The sequence below is a fragment of the Cervus elaphus genome, chromosome 7 (assembly GCF_910594005.1).
Source record: "Cervus elaphus chromosome 7, mCerEla1.1, whole genome shotgun sequence".
Classification (NCBI taxonomy): domain Eukaryota; kingdom Metazoa; phylum Chordata; class Mammalia; order Artiodactyla; family Cervidae; genus Cervus; species Cervus elaphus.
In genome coordinates this window covers 51261715-51282899 of record NC_057821.1, presented here as the reverse complement: position 1 = coordinate 51282899, position 21185 = coordinate 51261715, and the positions used below count along the sequence as shown (strand labels likewise).

General features: G+C 50.5%; 1 protein-coding gene across 2 annotated transcripts in view; it reads right to left on the bottom strand.

Annotated features, from left to right (window-relative positions):
• Window positions 1–21185, bottom strand: part of GMDS (GDP-mannose 4,6-dehydratase) — a 425568-nt gene that overhangs the window by 217441 nt on the left and 186942 nt on the right. For both annotated transcript variants that reach the window (XM_043908677.1, XM_043908678.1), the window contains exon 7: window positions 6552–6679. In XM_043908677.1, the coding sequence (XP_043764612.1) occupies window positions 6552–6679 (128 nt within the window). The remainder of the gene's footprint in view (window positions 1–6551; window positions 6680–21185) is intronic.

Sequence of the window (21185 nt, the reverse complement as noted above, 5' to 3'; positions counted from 1 at the left end):
CCATTCAAAGCCAGCCTTGCCCTGTGAAAAATGCACATAATAATCCCTGCTCTCCTAACCATGGTCTGATATTTGTCAGGAGAATCAGATCCAAAGATGGGACTGATAAAGCACCACACAAACACAAGAGGATAGCCTTTGGGGCTTAAAAAAAAAAAGTCTGGTGAAAGCACTTTTTATTTTGTTTTCAGTCTGCTGAAACACTTTTTATTTTGTTTCCAAACTTGAAATTTAAGATTCAGTGAAAGTCAGCAAGTAATTCCCGAGCCATAGGAGACACCGTAAGAAAAAAGCCCGCGAAACCATGGTGACGCCCAGGCCCAGATCTCTGTGGTGCTGCTGCCACGTGCGGGATGAGCGTGGGGACCACAGACGCAGTCCCGGGCTGGCCAGGTCACGGCCACGGCCAGGGATGCACCCCGCCTCCCAGACTCTGCCTGGCGGCCCCCAGCCGGCCCACAGGGGAGCCAGCACGGGCAGACCCCAGCCCCAGTGCCAGAGTTCTGATCACAGGAGAGGAAGGGACGCTTGGAGAGCCCGAGGTCCTGCAGGACGACCTCCCTCCGCGCCACAGTTCAGAGACTCCTACCGCCAGTTCTGCCAAAGAGCTGCCTACGAGTCATGAAGTCAACTTTTACACATATTGAAAAACAAAGACAAATCATTGCAAAGTGAGCACCTCATATGTGTGTGTGTGGCAGGGGGTGGGGGGCTTGGAATGGAGAGAAAGTTTCCAGAAGAACCTGTGACAGAAATCTTGCTCTATCGAAGAATCCTGCACCAGTGACGCACTTGAAAACTGAGTGGAAACAGCGTGGATCCCACAGATCAAGAGGTTTGTGCGGAGCAGGTGTCAACGTTATCAGTCACGCTGCGGGCAACTGACCTTACAAACTCACTCTGTGATGTTTAAATTCTGTCCTATAAATCAGGGCCAATGTACCATTCTTTCTATGTTTTCCATCTGCTCAGATAACCTTCTTTTAAAAATAGGAATCAAGTCTAGTGATAGTACTGATAGAACCTAGAGGTCCTCGGGAGACTGACCCAAAACGAGCACGTGTGAGCACTGCTCAGCGTTCCTTCGTGGCCAGAGTGCAGTAAGAGAGAAACCTGCCTAAGCACGTTTGGCTGGGGTCAAGAAAATGCACACAACTAAAACCTAAATGTGGTAAGAGTGTGTTCTGTGGAAAATGTCTTATGCTAAGTATAGGAAACAATGCTTTAGAAGTAAGAGAAATCAAACACATCCCATATTTTTATAAATTCATTTTTAGACATGTTATGAAGAAGTAATCGACAGGAAGGGTCCATTCCTTCCACGTATTTACAGGGCGCCTGTTCTATACCAGGCATTTTGTGAGGCACGATTACAAGGGAGAGGGACAAACCCCAGTCCGTGGGGGGTGGGCCCAGGTGGCCAACCTCATCCTGTATTTGTGGAGGAGGGATTTCATTCTCCGAGATTTCAGGTCTCAGATTCTGCAGGAAGTGATGGACAAGGAGGTAGGCTCAACCATTTTCATTATGAAGTGAGAAAGTGCGGCAAAAGCGACCTCAGATATTTTGCGTGACTCAGAGGAAGTGGGGGACGCGAGGCTACATAGGAGTTTTGCGTCTTTCTTTAGGGTCTTCACTAGTCACGTCAGCGTGAGGCTCTGTCAGCAGCACCGACTGCTTCACAGTTTCTCAATTCTGCCTTTAGGTAATTCTGCTTCTGTAAAACTTTGCTTGTGAATTATTCGGGCTTCGTGGAAGCCCCATCCATGATTTTCTTTGCTAAAATGAGACAGGGTCTTCACTCAGTTCCCCAGGCTCATCCCCCTGGGCACCCTGAACTTGTGAGCAGGATACAACCACGGCCTCTGGAACCACTAGAAAGGCCACCTGTAAAACCTTTTGGAAATTTGGTTCCAAGAGGATGATGGCTCCTGCAGACACTTGAACCACAGTAAGGTTCAAGAACCGGAGTATAAAGTCAGTACCCTATCCTGAAGCTATTTAACTAGCAAGTCAGTGTCAACCGCTCCACTTCTGCACAGCAAGAGTCCCCAGCACTGCTGCCTCCTGTAAACTCATCACTGAGTGCAGGTGATGTCAGCCTTTATGAGAGGCAATTACATCCATATCTCAGCAAGAGTCTTGTCATTGCGATTAAACAGCCAGTTCTCATCGTGGGCGGGAGCAGACAGGAAGTGGGCACCAGCAGGGACAGACGGGAAAGCACAGGAGCAGACACGCGAGAGTCTGCGGGCGAGGGGGCAACACGGGGGGGCAGCTGAGGGCCGCAGCCCAGAGGCGGGGGCCGTCCAGGGACCCTCATCAGACCCTGAGATAAGAGCGAGCGCCACCATTCACACGGTCATCTCCAGGAGCAGACCACGGCTGCCTGGGGGCACGGGGTCACCTGATGACCCGAGGTGTGCCGCCGCCGCGCGGGGGTGGGGCGCAGGGCGGGGCCCAGACCGCTGCTGAGGGCGGGTGGTTCTGCCCCTGAGCAGGTGCGGGGCGTCTGCCCGGCTTGGCATGTGCGGAGCCGGCAGCCCCACCTAGATGCGCTTTCCTCCTCTCCACGCACACGTGCACCTGTGCGCGCACACACACGTACCCCTTTGCCAAGAACTGCTCTTCCGATGCAAGGTCAGATGTTCCCTTCTACCTTTGTAAAATACAACTGAAGATCTGATCTTGCAACGTCTCTAATCCCCATGCTGGGACTTACCTGTGGATGAAAACTTAAGGAGTAACCCAACCCATCCTAGAAGCTTCATTCGTCAACATGATGACACAGACAGGACCTACAGTGTATGCGGTGTGGGGCCCACGGCCACTCCTGGGGTGTCACCCCCAACCAGTCAAGACCTGGCCAAGGAAATGTGGCTACGGTGACCTTCAGCATCTCTGCCGGGTATGGCCTGACTAGCGACCCACTTCAGAGACCACCAACTCTCAGAGACTCAACCCTGACAAGAGACCAAGTCCTCTTCTGAAGACGAAGAAGAGGTGCCGCAGTGAGCCAGCTCCCCTTAAACAGTCTCTGGGCATCCCCACGGCATCCCCTCCCAGACCTGTGTGAGAGCGCGCAGGGCGGAAATGCCCGCAGCGGCCTGCACGCGGGGTGAGGGGCCCGGGAAGAGCGGGCAGCTCCCCCAGCTCGGCCGCTGGGCTCCCGTCCGGCCGGAGGCCTCGGCGCTCCTGGGTCTCCGTCCCCTGCGAGCACAGCCCTCGAGTTCTCGTGGAGACAAGCTGCAGCCCCGACGCGCGAGCCCGGCCTGGGCACAGGCTGTGCTGAGGGCATGCGCACAGTTAGGAAGACGAAATTATTTTCACAGTGTGAACTGTCAGCTGACCTTATCCCAAAAGAAATGCAAGTTTACAGAATCTGGGTGATGGATATATGTGGCCGTTCACAGTAAAATCCATTCAACAATTCTGAACCTTTAACAATGTTTCCAATAAAATAATAAAAAAGGTCTAACTACACACCACTCGTTTACCCTAAAGTACAATATAGTTTAAAATAGAATTTATATTCTTCATTTCAAGCTGAAATACCTCTTACCCACTCAAATAATGTTTTCATCATCTTGATCTCAAAGCTAGACTATGAGACAGAAGTTAACGGATCTGAATCAGCAACAGGAAATGGCTTTGTATAAATTGTCAGGAAAATGTTCCCAAGACAGACAGATTCCCATCATGGACATACAGCACGTGAAGGTGAAGGCTAATTCTTAACAGGACTGCTATTTGTCCTTTTCAAAGATCGATAAATTGATACATAAACCTTGCAGAGACTGTGGCAAAAATCACTAGCCCAGGTGGGACCATCTATACCCAGTCCAGCAAACTCTCTCTACTCCTCTTCTCTGAAATCCATCCACAAGTAAAAAGTATAAGTTGCTTAACCTAAAGACTCATTGATACACTTATGTACAAATGAGAGGGATTCTATTCTTAAAGCGTGGGTGAACAAGATGCTATTGTGACGCGTGTGATCTGTGCTGGCTGAGGCTTCTCAGCTCTAAGACTGATTAGAATGCCAGGATCCAGACGCGGGTTAATCCAACAAGGCTCCTGTTTTTTCATTCTTAGGCTTGTTGATTTTAATTTTGGCCACACCTACCTTGACTCATAAGTCTGTGAAGTGGCTCATTTTAATATAGTTAGAATTGCCAAGGATGGTCCTATTTCTTAAAATGGGGATAAAAGTTATGAATTTTTATTTAATGATGACACTTTTTTTGGAAATCATGAAATGTCAATTTCTTTCAGAACCTGTAAATGAGAAAGTGGTTTTTCCAGCATCAGTATCTGTTACTGTCGGATCCCCGGGAGCCCTCAACACGCAGAGCCCACCTGTGCAGGGCACAGACCAGGCCGTGGATGCCAGGGGTGGCTGGCTCTGAGCATGTGTCTCTGGAATCCGAAAACACCACACCGTCCCTGAGGAGCCAGGCCCTCCTGCTCTCACGCCTTACCCTCCCGGGCAGTTTAGCACCTGGGGTTGCTGGACTAACACGTCTCGTCAAGGAATCTTAAACATGACATCATTTGGGAAGACCTTTTGAAGTCTTTGAGCCAAGATATTTCTGAAATACTTCCCTGTTCCACGAACACAGACAGGGGTCCTTTGCGCCGAGGTTTGCGTGACCCCCTGAGCCGAGGTGCGCTTGGCATTTCGGGATGAAATGACCCCACAGTCTCCACGCAGACCCAGTGAGCTCCCGGAGGGGTTTTCATTACTTCTGCATTTACCCAACGGTCTCATGCATTTTTGTTGGATTTTTCTGGCATGTTTTCCAAATGCCATTTATTTTTTTCCCTGATTGGAAAAGTTTGTATGTACTTGTTTCAATACATGGAAAATACAGAAGTCTACAGAAGAAAATAAACATAACCAAAAATAAGTATTACTAACATTTTGATATACTGTTTATTGCATTATCAAGATCTATTTCTGAGTTCCAACACAAACTTCTTCTGAATCCCAGTGCAAAAACATAAAATAGAATGAAATTTGATCTATTTGGTTCCAAAACTGCAGAACAAGACTTTGGATAAAGATGGATACCTTCACAGCCTTCTAAGTAGCTGCAGGTATTTGCAGAGAGCTAGAAGGTTATACGCCAAAATGACAGTATTGAAAAAACAATTATTTTTACAAAACTTGCCTCGTATTCTTAAGAAGGGGAGGCCAGATAGGTTAGACGAAAGAAAATTTCAGGTTCTTTTACATCACCTTTCACCCACTGTCTCATAGTTTTTAAAAGTGTGGACCTCTGTACTTTTTTAATGCAATGTTCTTAAAGTATATCCAAGGGCTACCATCACAAAAAGCTTCATTTTGTTTACAGCTCAGAAGAACACATGTAAATGATATAAATGTTTCACTGCTGTGCAAAATATTAAATCAGAATTTTGGGGGCCATACTATAAATCAAAATGTAGATGTCTAAGTATGCAACATTTTGAACTGTCACAAATAAAAGCAGTAACACAGCGGAGTCGGCCTGTGTGTTAGCAAGGGAACTCATGTTTGCTTTCTTTTGTAAATGGTCTTTTCTTTTTGAACTGCATCAATGAACAAGGGAGCCAGATCTGGTTTCCCAGAGGCACCACCGGGGACAGAAATAGTCCTGAGCGCAGGAAATCGGTGAGCACCTAAACAGGCACCGCAGGCTCTGGGACGAACACCCCGTCACCAACACACTCCTTCACGTCTCGCCACGGAAATGCCAGATGTCAGCAAGCATGCTCATCTCGGCAAGGTAAAGGTAACGATTTGTTCACAGGTACCACCGAGGTAAAAGGTAACGATTTGTTCACAGAAAAATCACGCTACTTACGTGTATATTAAATAACATACGTAACCCAAACTGAAACGTAACATGCAAGTAAATCCTGAGACTGGAGCCTAAATCCCCTCGAACAACGCCTGCTGCTCCGCAACAGCGTCCCTGCTAGCATCTCTCTCCTGCTCTTTCTTTAATGGACAGAATTCACGGGTGGGAGTCACAGGCTGCCCAGGGCGGGGGGTAAGCAGAATCTGAAGCAGCAGCAACCACGCTCTCTGAGGACAGCACTCAGGAGCGAGCCAGCACACCCGCTGAAGGGCACGGTCACACAGACCGGAAATGACATCAGTACCAGTCGTCTTTCTGGGGGGTCTGAACGCCAGTTCTGTTCACCAACAGATCCTCTCGCAGGCCGTCACTCGCCTCGTGGGTGGGAAGAGGGAGGAGGCGCGCGGAAGATGCTCCAGAGAGGAAAGAATACCATGCGCTTTCTGTCCACCGTCCAGCCCACTGGCCGGCAGCCTCGTCTTCAATAATTAAAATGACGACTGTGAGGGGCTCCCCTCTGGACTGCGCAGGACAGCCCGCACACACCACTGACCATGGGCCAGCAGAGGACACGGTGTGAGCTGAGACGCAGCTCCATGAGCACACTGACCCACCGCCCCCGCCAGGCAGCCCTCCCAGGAGGCCTGGCTCTCACTCGGAAAAGCAGACGCAGATACTTAGAGACCAGAACGCATTGGTTCCTACCTCCACATAGTCCTTGGCATGGCCCCAATCTCGTTTGGCATCCAGATTTCCCAAACTGAAACATTCCAGTTGTCCAAGGTGAATCTTAGCTACTGAACGGCTAATTTTCCGAGTAACAAAATTAGCTCCTAAAAGACACAAAAGATGTATTATCAGTTGAGTGATTTTGACATTTAACAGTTTGGTGAACCAAACACAATCTTGAGCCTCTGGGCATTTCTTCCATCCCCTCCCCCCTCTAAAACAATAACAAAAGGAAACAACAGAGACCACGGCCGACACTCAGGCAAGCTCAGGAGCCCCACTGGAGCATCACGCCGGCTCCATGGCCACAGCAAACATTTGGGGGCCGTCTTGGCATCCCCCACATGCTGCAATACGCAAGCAGGCCCCAGGCCAGAGAGCAGCTCTCGGAAGGCCAGTCTTCACACAGAAAATTCAACTGGTTGGGCAAAGGGAAATGCCAGAATCTGTAATAAGACCACCCTCATTTTTTAAGAACATAAACATCATGCATTCCTATTAATAAAGCTATTTCAGGGTTCATGGGGAGAGAGAGAGGATACTAGCCTGCCTCCCAGGTGGTACCACAGGAAACAAACAAGAAATGTATGTGGCTGCTGGAAGGGGGCTGGCCCATCCTTCTTTATCTAAAGAAGGTGGAGCGCCGAAGAATTGATGCTCTTGAACTGTAGTGTTGGAGAAGACCCTTCAGAGTCCCTTGGAAAGCAAGGAGATCAAACCAGTCAATCCTAAAGGAAATCAACCCTGAATATTCTTTGGAAGAACTGATGATGAAGCTGAAACTCCAATACTTTGGCCACCTGATGTAAAGAGCCAGCTCATTGGAAAAGTCCCTGATGGTGGGAAAGAAAAGACTGAGGGCAGGAGAAGAGGGCAACAGAGGATGAGATGGTTGGATGGCATCACTGACTCAATGGACAGGAACTTGGGCAAACTCCGGGAGATGGTGAAGGACAGGGAAGCCTGGTGAGCTGCAGGCCACGGGGTCACAGAGTCAGACACGACTGAGTGACTGAACAACAACAGTGGTGGCTATCCAGGGCTGAGTCTGAACTTCCAGGACTCTGTGCTGACTACAGTGTCGCCTTCTAGAGTCACCCAAGCGTTATCTGCAGGACAGCATTTCTGAATTCACTATAAATATTTTGAAATGATCAGATGAAAGGTATCATACCCGAAAGGAGTGAAACTGTTTTAATGTTCTCTGGTCTTTAATGAAAGCCTCTATCCACTATTAAAAGATCACAAAGCAGGAGAAAATTAAAAGGCACTTCTGAGGCAGCTTTATCTATGCCCCCGCATCTAAGTAAGGTTATCACAAAGCTACCAAAATCTCAAGGTAATTAACAGGCACGTGAGCTGGTCAGTGGTGGCGTCACACAGTTTAGACAGATTGCCATCATAATTTATCACATTTCAGTAACTTTAGCTTTGTTCTTCTGCAGAAGAAACAGGGAGGTGAGTGTTATGACAAAAGCGTGGGCTTCTAGACAAACTGACACAGAGATAAGGGGGATTCTTACAAATAGGTTTTCTCAACTTTGGCAAGAAGAGCCCAGCACACATTCAAACGCACAGCAGATTCACTGCACAAACTTGGCAGATGCATTTATACCAATGCCCTACCACGAGTGACAGTGAGAATCTGAATTTTCAGCCTCCCTTGGCTGTTAGTAGAGTGCTTTAAGAAATCCAGCTTCAACTTTGCAGGGCACTTTATAATACACATAAGGGCTCCTTCCAAAAAGAGCCTTTGAATACAAAGTATTTACCAGGCATGATCCTTTTCAATCTACTACCAATTAGCAACTTTTAATTTACTATTAATTTAAAGTGACAATTAAATTTAGGCTTGATGTCTATCTTTGTGTTTTAGTGTCAGGACCATGCTATTATCCTGAAGTTCCCTGGGTAAATTTGTGATGTCAACTCACCTACATGACATGACTTAGTACTTCCTTCTTTGTGGCCAAATGGACAAGGACACACCTCATTTCTGTATCCGTCAATCAGCACACGGCCACTAGACTGTTGCCATCTCTTGGCTATTGTGAACGGTGCTCCAGTGAACGCGGGTGCACACCTTTCTGCGTGGGGATCAAGTGTGCATTTCTCCTGGAATCACTGGGTCCCAGGTCAGCTCCATGGAGCCTCCCTGGCGGCTGAGCACTAAAGACTCTGCCTGCAATGCAGGAGACGCAGGTTCACTCCCTGGGTCGGGAAGGTGCCCTGGAGGAGGAAATGGCAGCCCGCTCCAGGTCTCTGGCCTGGGAAATCCCATGGTCAGAGGAGCCTGGCGGGCTGCAGTCCACAGGGCTGTACAGAGTCAGACAGGCCTGGAGCGATGCAGCGCTCGCTCAGTGGTAAACCCGTTGATCAGCCGCCAGGTTCCGGCACAGCCGTTCGCCAGCTGCATCTCACCAACAGCGACTGGGTTCTCACTCCTCCACATCCTCCTCAACAACTGTATGGTTTTACCTTTTTAGTGACAGTCATCCTCGCGGGTACTTAAGTGTTATCTCCTTGGGGTTTTGATTTGCATTTCTCTGACAACTAATGACATTAAGCACCTGCATTTTCATGTACTTACCAGCCACTGGTATGTCTTCTTTGGAGATATGTCTAAGCAGGTTTTTTTGTCCAATTTTTAAAGGACGATGTCACTGGTCTTTTTAATCTTGAGTTGTAAGAGTTCTTTATATATTATGGGTCCAAAACCTTTATCAGACATGACTTACAAACATTTTCTCTCACTGTATAAGTTATATTTCAATTTTCTTGATGATGTCCTTTCACACACAATTATTTTTTTAGTTTTTGTGAAGTTCAATTTGTCTATTTTTTTCTTTTTTTTTGACTGTGTGAGCTTTTGGTGTCATATCCAAAAGGGCTTTGCCAACGCAAGAACAGTCTTGAAGATTTTCTCCTGTATGTTTAACACCTTGTGTTGATTTGGTTCTTACATGTAGGTATCTGGCCTGGTTCCAGTTCATCTGTGTATGGTGAGAAGAAAAGGGCCCAGCTTTAGCCCTTGCGTGTGGCTATAGGGCAGCCTTGGTACAGCGTGTGTGCTGGAAAGGCTATTCTTTCTCCCATCTGAATGGCCTTTCACCTTCTGCTGAAAGTCGATTGACCATGGACACACGGGCTTATCACTGACCTTCAGTCCTGTTCATACGGACCTAACACCTGCTGGCATGTGACAGCCACGCATGTGACCAGTACAGGTCTGTGGGAAGCGTCACAGCCAGGAAGTGCGAGTCTTCCGACTGTTCTCTCTGTTTTACTTTTTCTCAGTCCCTTGAATTTCTGCGTGAATTTTAAGGACCAGTCTGTTGATTCTGCGAGAAAGGGGCCCGACTTTGCAGCAATGGTGTTGACCGTGCAGATCGGGGCGGGGGGTGGGGCGGGGGAGCTGTCCTTTCTGACAGCACATCGTCTTCCTGCTCCTCAGACGGTGGGAGGGCGCTTCCCCTGATCTGGGGCTTGTCCAGTTGCTTTCAGCAATGTTGAGTAGTTTCTAGAGAATACATTTTCCACCTTTTGTTAAATTTGTTTCTAAGTAGCTTACTCCCTACGATGCTATTATAAGTGTAACTTCTCATGATTTCATTTTCAGATTCATTTTCAACATTTTTATTGCCACCATGTTTCACTAGTTAATTCCTGGGAGAGGAAAGTGATTTTTTTTTTTTTTTCAATTTGTTCTTCCCATAGAGCTGAGTGCCTAGGTCTCAGTGGTAAAGAATCTGCCTGTAACGCAGGAGACACGGTTCGATCCCTGGGTCGGGAAGATCCCCTGGATGAGGAGACAGAACTCTTGCCTGGGAAATCCCATGGACAGAGGAGCCCGGTGGGCCACAGTCCATGTGGTCACGGAGAGTTGGACACGCCTGAGCGGCTGAGCATGCGCATGCGCTTCATTTCCACTCATTACACAAGCTTCTTGTTTTTTGGAGAGAACTATACAAAATCACTTCACCTGAGGGCTGAGGCCTTGGCGGGCACTCTGTCCAGCCAGGCCCGGCGTGCAGACGAAGGAGGAGAGGCCCAGGGCCCGGGCTGAGCCGCCCCGGCTCCTGCCAGTGCTGCTGGCACCAGCCCGCCCCCGGCGCAGGAGGCGTCCCGCCGGGACGGGTTGCCGGTGTGGCGTGTGGCACAGCACGCAGGGAATGGAGCTCCTGTGAGCATTCACATGCGCGCTTGATTTCCAGCAGCCTTAAACTGCAATACCTCAGCCAGGATGAAGACCAAGAGACGGAAAGTCGGCCCAGGGAACCGACCGGAGGCTGCTGGCCACAGGCTCTGCCACCCAGACCACGTGGCGCTCTGAACACCAGCAGGGCAGGCACAGCTGCCAGGCCAAGCCTCGGGCACCCACCCGGGGACCCGGCACTGCAGACTGTGAACCATCACAGGCACAGAAGGAGTCAGGGTCGTCAGGTCTTAGTTTGTAAAACAGGGATCATAACAGGACTTACCATGCAGGTCTGCTGTTTCAGAAAACCCAGGTAAATGTGATTAAGGAATTCTCAGTAAGTGTCACCTATTATTACAACTGTTACATTACAAAGTTAATGGTACCTGTAATTAAACCTCGATGAGAAGTCCAGATTTCTTAGTTTGTTCATGACTAAGTCCCTTAATTCTCTGATTCTGGAAGTCTGAGAATGAGAATAGATCTAAATAAACAGCCAGAGGCAGGCAGGTGGACTGACACTCCAAAAGCACCAATAGCCATCTCTTATGTTGTATGTTGTAGGTTACTTTTTCAAGGTAAATTCATTAGCCAAGGAAAAACAGAATACACACAAAAATGTATACTAATAAGAAGGAAACCAATCAAAATGGGTTTTAGTCCAAATACTAACTGAGATTGAGATCAGGAGCTTTTCTAGCATTGACAGAATGAAAAGTTCAGAACTTTTACTTTGGCAAATAGCAGACAAGAAAACCACCCCGTTAAAAAATGCCAAACTATGCTGGATAAAATATGATGACGATTCACTGAATTTCAAAGCTGAGTCTCACACACCGCCTGGGTCACAGGTGGGCCCCGAGGGGTCAGGCTGGGAGTGGGTGGGGCGTCACCTGAGGCCCCGGAAAGAGCTTCAGCTCTGATTTCCAACTGGAGGCAAAGGGCGAGGCTTCCAGAGAGGTCCAGGGAGCAGGGCCACATGCCCTGGGAGTCACTCGTAATTCTGTCCCTTTTATCAGTGTGTCCTAAGTCACTCAGTCATATCTGACTCTGTGCAACCCTGTGGACCATAGCTGGCCTGGCTCCTCCGTCCACGGGATTCTCCAGGCAAGAACACTGGAGTGGGTTGCCATTTCCTCTTCCAGGGGACCTTCCCGACCCGGGGACGGAACCTGTGTCTCCTGCACTGCAGGCACATTCCTGACTGCCGAGCCACTGTAAGGGTGATCCTTCATGAGCAAGAGTGCCAAACAGGGCCTCCAGCTGGAATAGGCCGGGCGCGATCAAGTCAGTTTCCTCTCAGCGTTCCTCTGCTGGGTGCTCGATTGCTCTCAATAGCTCCCCGGGCCTCTTTTCAGAGAAGACAGGTCTGTTTATAATTCTGGATTGGAAAGGCTGTGCATCTTCCCGTCTGTACCAATTTTCCTTCTCATCCTACCTTCTTGAATCTTTCTTCTGGCATACTTTCCTTTCTTCTTAAAATGCATTCCTTAGAAGTTCCTTTAAAGTGGAGAAACTGTCTGGCTTGATTCCGAGAGTCCTGAGAGCCCCGAGCTGAAGGTTGCCCGTCAGCACTGGGGGCGCTAGCACACAGCCTTCCGGCTCCGGCTCTGTCCTGGATGAGAGCTCGGTCAGCAGGGCGGTCCTTCCCCTTGCTCCTCTGGGGAGACCAAAGACGCCCCCTCTGTCTTCAGCTCCCGGGGTCGAGTCCAGGCGTCTAAGCGTGGTTTCTGCTCCGTGCACACGGTGTCTTCCTGCGTCTGAGTAACGCGCGGACCTCCGCGCGTGCTGCCTCCTCTTCACCCTATTTTCTTCTTTCTGTTTCCTTCTGGGAAAGAATGTGAGACCTTCCCGTGTTACCTTACAATCTCTTCACTTCTTTTTAAAATAATTTTCCTCCTTCTGCCTTTGTCTGCAATATGCGGAGTAACTTCCTTAGATCCATGTCATTCTCCTCAGCGTCTAGAATTTAAGTCAAACATTTAATTCTTCTTTAAATAACCTTTTATATCTAAAGTTCTCTCTGCTCCTTTTGCAGATCTACCTGGGTATTTTTCACATTCTGATTTTGCTTCTTTCATTACGACTTTTCATCAAACACACCCTGGAGCTCTATATTCTGATTGGACGGCTCTCACACCTCGAGCTCACCGGTGACTGATCTCTCTCGTCCCCTCTGCGGACTCTGACTCACTGGCTTCATTCTGCACTGATGGCGCTCCCAGTTCTCTGTCAGCAGTAATCCGCTGGAAGCCAGGGGACACGTCTAACAAGGACGGTCACGTCTAGAGAGGGTCTGCACAGAGACACCGCCCTGCCGTCTCCTCTCACCTCCCCCAGCCCCAGGGGCACAGCGTTCTGTCCCCACTTTCACGGGAAGGCCCAGACTGAGCCCACCCCCGCCACCCCCCGCCGAGAGGCTGGGTGGTGAGAGGCCTCCCGGGTCACCACATCCCACTGGGTGGATGGAACCAGCGGGCACCTTGCTGACCCTCACGGTCCCTGCCTGCCAGTGGGCGGGGCTGCCAGCAAGGCCAGACAGACCTGCAGGAAGAAACCCGCTTGCCCTGCACATCTCAGTACAATGTGAGCAACCACGCCACGCTGGGCATATTTATTTTCACTTTACACATTCAGAAAACTTTGATTTTACTGTTTTATTTTGCATGGAGTATGTCTGTACATTGACTACCTGTATATAAAAAATACGTAAAAACCTGAAATTTGTCTATCTTGCTCACACGATTTCTCTGGCTCAAATACACTTATCTGTAATGATTTTTTCATGCACAGGCAAACTCATGAAATCCAAGAGGACCCTGTTTCTCTGGGCCTTCCCCTCTTGCCAGGCCTCACCTCCCATGAGGCCTGATGACCAGGACCCTCTGAGAAGCTGGGGAGCAGGACACTCGGGCTCAGAGGGGAACCCAAGCCAGACCCCGCGTCCCTGGCTCTGTTCCCGTGTCTGATCCTTGCGTGTGTGTGTGCAGACATCCAAGCCTTTGTTCTATTAAACTTTCTAATCTCATCTAACAAAGCAACCACATAACACCCTCCAAGTCAAATACCTTTAAGACAAAACTTGAAGGAAAAGGAGAACTGACAAAATTGACAAAACACACACCTTAAATTTCCAGCATTAAACTGTAAGACGTGAAGATAGCACACTCAGTAAAATTAAAGAACTAGATTATCTGTTAAAATACATTCTCTCCCACAGTGCATCACTTCAACAAACCTTTTCAAAAATGCAACAGCGGACACCATGGGGAGACTGAGCGGCTCTAAGGGAAGAAGCACCAGGGAGCCCCGGGGGCCCTGGGACAGCTCTTCTGTCATTCATGAGACAAGTCATCTCTTCTCTGGCCAAGCACTTGCCGCAGGCCCTGCAGCTCTGAGCGTGGGGGACTGCAGCGGGCCGCCTGCCCGTGCCCGGGGCTGCGTGAGCACACACACAAACCCGTGAGAGCCGCCCCCATCGGCACCAGGCAGGAGGAGAAGCGACCACGGTGCCTCCAATAAAATTCTACCCCGCTGCCCAGCACTGCATCCAAAAGCGCTTGATTCAGAGGCTTTTTGGAATTAGATAAAGCACAGAGACAACTTGGACGACGTTCTTCGGCAAACAGAAATCGTTCCAATGTTCCTTGAACCCCTGGCGACCTCCGCCGAGCCCACGTCCCACCCCGCAGGGATTCCGGCCGCCCCGCCGGGCAGGGCCTGGGCCGGGCGCGGTGCAGACTGGGTGGAGAAAGAGGAGACGCAGGAAGGTCACAGCCAGCGGTGCAGACCGCGGAGATCAGAGGGCCCGTACCTCCTGTGCTGCGAGCCCGGCCAAGAGCAACAGCGTCTGACTGCAGGGACCCGGCGGACAAGAGGCCCATTCACGGCGTGAGCTGCCACCTCCGGGCAGCTGGTCATAAATGTGGGCTGAGGAGAGAGGTGCGGGCTGCTCTGCTGTTTGCTCCAGGGCGCGCTGCCCTTGTCGGGGAGCCGGCCCCTCACGTGCCTGTGTGCTCACCCTCCTGTCCTGGGCTGTCCTGGGCACTCAACCCTCGGGGCAGCTGCCCTGGAGACGCAGTGTTCCCAGGAGGAAGCACACCTGGGGGCCACACAGGGACTTGCACACCATCCTTTGAAACCCACTCTTTCTATTGAAATGATTTGCTAATGTTAAAAGACGACTGATCTCCGGTGGGCCTGGGTCGCGTTTGGGCGCATCCAGGGCGGGGCACCTGCTACATCAGGAAGGCAGTGCTTCTTCCTGGCCAGGCTCACTCACAACTGTGGGGATTCAGGTCCTTCATCTTCCATCTCGACTCAGAACCGTCCTGACCACTGAGAAGCAGAGCACGGCCACTTCACAGAAATTTCACGTTCAAGGTAACTTAAAAAGTCAGCATCTGCTTACAGGCATTCCAGTGCAGAGACTGCAACGTGAGAAAATCTCCCAAAGGCTGTGCTTCAAATCCTTCATCTGATGGGAAACAGGGACAAGACAAAGGTCCACACGTGGAGGCCACGGCGTCCCCTTCTGGGGTCATCTCCCTTGGTGCTTGGGATCCAGTTCCTGTCCCAGAAAAGTGAGCAAACGTGGGCCCCAGCAAACAATGGCCTGCAAGTGACACCTCCACACTGCAGGCCAGGCCCAGAGTGAAGGCTGCCGAGCCCTGGGGCAGGGGCCGTCCACTCCCGCGGACGTGGCCACTCCACTCCTGAGTGCCCGTTCCAGGAAGCAAGTTCACGTTCACAACCATCGGACTTAAATAACTAGCAGCATCTGCCTGCGTCTTTCACAGTGAGAGGGGCATTTATGTGTCATTTTTTCCTATATGGGGTATTATTAATAGCGCGTGACTGTGCTGGGTCCAGAAGTTTGCTGTCCAGTCACTAAGTCACATCCGATTCTGTGACCCCGTGGACAGCAGCCTGCCAGGCTCCTCTGTCCTTCACTATCTCCCAAAGTTTGCTCAGATTCAAGTCCATTGAGTCGGCTGGTCCAGCAGAATAGATGATACTCGTTTTTAAGGATATTTTCAGTTCCTGCCTGATTTTCTTGCTTACAAGGAGACGTCGTGTCTGCAGGCTTAGGAAACACTTCAGCTGAATCGTCCACCGGGACCTCCTGCATGCGCTGCCCCAGGGCCGTGCACGCGGGCGCACATCCACACTGAGGTTCGCAGCCACGTCCAGCCCGTCTTCCTCCAACAGAAACCTCACAGCTCCTCAGAGGATCGCCTCCCTCTTCCTTTACGAGGTTTCTTCTTCTGCACAAATCCATTGTTAGGGTTTTAAGGCGGACCTGGGGCCGGGCTGAGACGTTTCCTGTGGACTTCACCGCAGCCTCCTCAACGTCGTGTGGGCACAGCGGCTTCCCCTTTTCCACTGGTAAGACGATGCTGAGCACCCACCTTCCTCACCGCCAGGAAGTGCTCTCCGTGGTCGGGCTGTGGTCGCACTTCCTAGATTGCGGCCATTGTGGGCTACTTATCCTTCCGCACATCCTCTTTGGTGCCTTTTCAGACACTCCAAACTTACCAGATATTCAGCAAGTGTTATTGCAATGATACGCCTATTCTGGCAGAAATAAGCCTTCTTCAACATCAACTTTGGCCCACTCTGGGAGTTTTGATGTGACCCATCATTCGGGTCCATGCAGACCATGAATGTCTCTGTAACAACACCTGAAGTGTCCATTCAGCCGGGGCTGTAGGAAGACAGCGAAGATTGAGCCTGAGCTCTAACTTCCTGAAGGGACCCAGGACCGGAAGCCCAGGAGTCCATCAGCCGGTAACTACCAAGGTCGGAGAAGCAGCTGGGCTGACTTCTGCTGACCCTATGGGAAATGCTGAATGTTCGCAAAGCCTCCTGTCTGGAGTTCTCACCGTCCTGGCACTAAACAGCTTGAGGGAGGAACCACGGGCACCACACCCGGCCCCAGGGCTTGGCTGGTCCCAAGGCTCCAGGGGCAACACGTCCGCCCCCAGGACGGTGCCCCCACGCACGTGGGGGAGAGGCCCCTCCCCAGTTCCTAGCATCAGTACGGCATCTGAGCCCCACGGGAGTGCTCTCAGGTCCTCAGGCCCCAGACTCATAGGCTTCTTCCTGTTTTAAAAGCACGAAGCCGGTGCCACCCTCACCCTTCCTGGGTCAGACCAGCTGTGCGTCTCGGCTTCCAGCGAGGAGCGCCGCCAGCCCCACCCCGCATCTGTGCGCAGGCTAAGCCGGCACCACGTACCGCGCGCATGGGCGAGTGTCCGACCAACCGGATAGGACGTCAGGGCTCCGGCAAAGCCCCCAGCGCCCCTCGCCCTCAGGCCGGGGCTGCAGCCTCAGGAGCCGAGCTGTGTGCCGCGGGCTCTCCGCGCCCCTCACGGGCGGGTGGGCGGGCGGCCGGCTGCCACGAGGCCTCGGAACTGCGGACGCCCAGGCCAGAGGCCTCCACCGAGCCCGGAGTCGTCATCGGCTGGCTGCACGCAAGGCTCTGCTTCCTCTGCCTGCTCCCTGAGGCTCCTTCCCCACCTTCCTTTTCTTTCTCTACCACCAGTATTTTCTACAGAAAGAGTTTTCCTCTGCAAAAGATGAGCACAGGAGAGTAATATGGCTTTAAGGCCTTTCTCTAGAAGAATCGTTTCTGCTCAGAGTTTGGTCTCTAATTGAACTCTGGGAATTGAAAATAAACAAGTACAGGACACTTCCCACCAGTACGGGGTCTCTGGTATTCTGGAAATTACTGACACTTCACCACACCTCGTCTACCTTAATCACCCCTTAGCAAGGTCTGAAAGCTGAACTTCTCTAACTTCTTCGGGAAAGACAAGCTGTCACCTCTCCCTTCATGAGTCTCCCCCATTCCTTCATGATTATCGCATTTGAATGTGAGGTGGCCACAGATGGGCACCCCTTCTCCAGATGCACGCTCAGCAGGAGTGGCGTAACCTGCGCTAATGACCCTACTTACAGGACTTCCTCCCAAGCTCACAGGCCCTTAAGTGAAGACAGTCATCATCCCATCTCACAGGTGAGAAAACCAAGGCTCAGAGAGATGACAGGACTTGCCAAAGTTGCTCCTGCCATAAGTGGAGGAGGCTGGCTTGGATCTAAGCAGTTGATGACTCCTGGGTCCTCACCTGAATCTAAGCCAATGAAAAAGGGGAGCAAAGCCCCATGATAAACAGGAAAAAAAAAAAGCTTTGGCTCAAACTAAATTTTGGGGAAAATGCCATTTGAAAAAAATTTGCAATGTGTCTTATAATAAAATTTAAACAATAATTGTACTTTTTTTCCCCCTTAGTATCACCAAAATGTATAGCAGGCTTTTTTTTTTTTTCTGGTTTGTAATTTCTTTGACAAAACATTTTGCACTTCACAGGACCATTAATGAAAATATGTGAACCATTTTTAAAAATACTTAAAGGTTTCATTAACTTTCCCAAGGGTCTCACACAGGCCTTTGGTGTCTACCCATAATCCTTCCATATTCATCATCATCTGCTTTTGGCTTCCCTAATTCAAACATTCGCTGGCTTAACTTCCAGAATCTCACTTGCAAATGGCTTTTCCTGTGGTTCCAGCGATTCTCCAGGACCGCCTCCGTCTCTTTCTGCAGTGCACGGACGCCTCGGCGGCCACTCTAAGCCATCTGTAAACACCACGATCCGTTCTCAGTGTTCGGCTCAAACACCTCTGTCTGGCCGGCAGCCCCGCGGGATGTGCGCTGTTGAGGCCACCCCTGCTCCGAGGGCTGCTCCCTCAGACCGGGACGCTCGAGTCCGGCCTCCAGGGCTCAGCAGGGGAAGCACAGGAGGAGGGAAGACAGAGCGGGGAGGGAGACACACAGGCTCTCAGGGCACCAGGCTGCGCTCACCTGTGTCACACCCGCGCCCTGTGTCTCCACTGCACGGACCCCGCGGGCACGCAGCGCACACCGTCCGCTCGCTGGTCCTCCCGAGACAGCCTGAGCTGGACCTGGTCCCCGACACGGAAGAGGACCGAGGGCTGCCCGAGCCCCTGCTACGTGGCCCCGGCCCACGCCTGGATCTGCACGGCCTGCAGCCCCGTGGACGCTGCCAGCTTACGGGTGGGAGCCGTGCTACGTGAGACCCAAGAGTCGTCAGTTTGGTTTCAAATGTAGATGCCACAGAAATCGCAAAACATTAAAAAAAAAAAAAATCAGTGTTAACAATGCTGGAAGTGTCCTCTCAGGAGGTGGGAAGGGACTTGACTTTCTTGAGTGGTAATAACCACTTGCTGAGACCAAGCCTCACTTCGGGAGTCCTTCGTGGGCTTCACTGATGGCTCGGTGGAGCCTGCCAGTGCAGGGGACACAGGTTCAGTCCCTGGTCCTGAAGATCCCGCGCACCGCGGGGCAGCTGGGCCCGAGCGCCACGACTTCTGGGCTTGTGCCCCGGAGCCCAGGGACTGCAGCTGCTGAGACCCACACACCCTGGAGCCCGCACTCCACAGCCAGAGCAGCCCCCACAGTGAGAGGCGCGCAGACCGCAACGAAAGAGAAGGCCACGCAGCAACGCAGCCGGCATAGCCGGAAGTAAAGGAACCAGCAACATTCTAAAATCTTAAAAAGAAAAAAGAGCCCGTCATGTCCGATCAGTTACACCTCATCCTCTGCAGAGAACAGGCAGTCAGCTCTCTGACGCCCAAGTGTCACAGTCCACAGGGGTGACAGGGGCCGGAGGACGTCACTTACTGCCCAGTCAGAGGCCACCAGAAGCCTGGTCGGGCCACAGTGAGCAGCCAGCGACCTCATCGTAAACGCAGGTAGAATGGGTCTGCGCTGAGCCTGCAGGACTGGGCTGGGCTCTCGTGTGGGCTTACTCACACCCCAATTTCACAACAGGTGGCTGCGTTGTTTTCAGTAATTCAGGCTGTGATGCTCACCCAAAACCACAGAGCACTCTTAATATATAGCAATACAAATACATAGTTGGCTGATTTGATATTGGTTTCCATGTTTCTTAGTATGTCTATAGCACTGTGATTTAAATTTACCAGCCAGATTGACAAATACTAACTTAAGTCATTTTTTAAAAGATTATCTTATTTACAAATAGACATCCACATACAGAAAGGGGAGTGCTTCCTACCCATCAGGATTAAATACAAACCAGTTCCAACTGTTTAATGTATACCATGCATCCTCTCATCCCCTAGAGCACTAAATAGCTGTGGGTTTGAATCATTTCAAAGGAAAACTCTCACACTTCGGGAACCTCTCCAGAAATGTTACTGTGGCCCTGTGCACTGAGGGATGGGCTCGGACATGGACCCACAGTTTGTTCCCAAAGAAAAGCTGTGCTCCAGCTCTAATTTACAACGAAAGATACAAATGCTCATGTACTTTGGACATGGAGGGAGGGCAATGGAGCCACCCTGGATGCGGGCTGTGGACAGTGGGCCCCTCTGCAGGGAGAGCTCATCCCCAGCTGATCAGAAGAGCCGTGAAGACGCTGACTGCTCTGTCCTCAGGCTTCCCTGACTCAGGCCTGACCTCCAGGAGACCTAAGGCCTAAACAGTCTCACGGGGAACTATTTAAATCAGATTTCTTTTCTCCTGTGTTTAGGTGAACATTTGCTAAGCTCTAGGAAGGATTTACCACAAAGTAAAAGTGATACATAAAGAAAAAGATGCTGGTCTTAGAGAAGACATTCATCTAGATATGGTGACAACCTCTGGGGCTGTCACCCTCAGCATGACTGACAATCAACTGAGGGACTCTCGTCCATGGGGCACCTGTGCTTGTGGGCTGTTTAGGAGCATCCCTGCCCTCAGCACCCCACCCTCCAGGGGTGAGAACCAAAAACGTCTTCAGGTGGATCACATGTCCTCTGGGGGCAGGTCACATTTTCCCCACCTTGCTCCCCATCCCAGTGGAGAACCTCTAGTCTGAAGAGTTAATCTTATATTTACAGCAATGAATAAAGAACAATCTTTAGAAAAATAAAGGGGAAAACTGTCGAAAATTTTACCATGATTTGGGTAGTTAATTCTCGCAATTATAGTTTTAAAAAATCTGAAGATTAACTTATGTTAATACAGTTAGACATTTTAAGAAGCAAAATACTTGGCAAAAAAAAAAAAAAGCTCAAGTCTAAACCTTAAAACCACAAGTTCATGAACCTTCCGGAGTCTCCCAGTCAGGTGAATACTGTGTTTAGACTGATATATATGGTTTCTTACGAAGCCCATGTTTAGAGGCATGTGCCATAGCATCTAAAAAAGCCTCTACTCCTAAGCAGTCGCTGGACACCATGCATTTGCGGAGTCGAACTGCTAATCATGGGTGTATTTAAGGTGCTTTACTGCCGCACACTGTCACGGGGGATTGTAACGTATTTTGTATAAGCTCTGCTTTTTCTCCTGGCCAGCTCTTGGTCATACTCAAGGTCAGCTT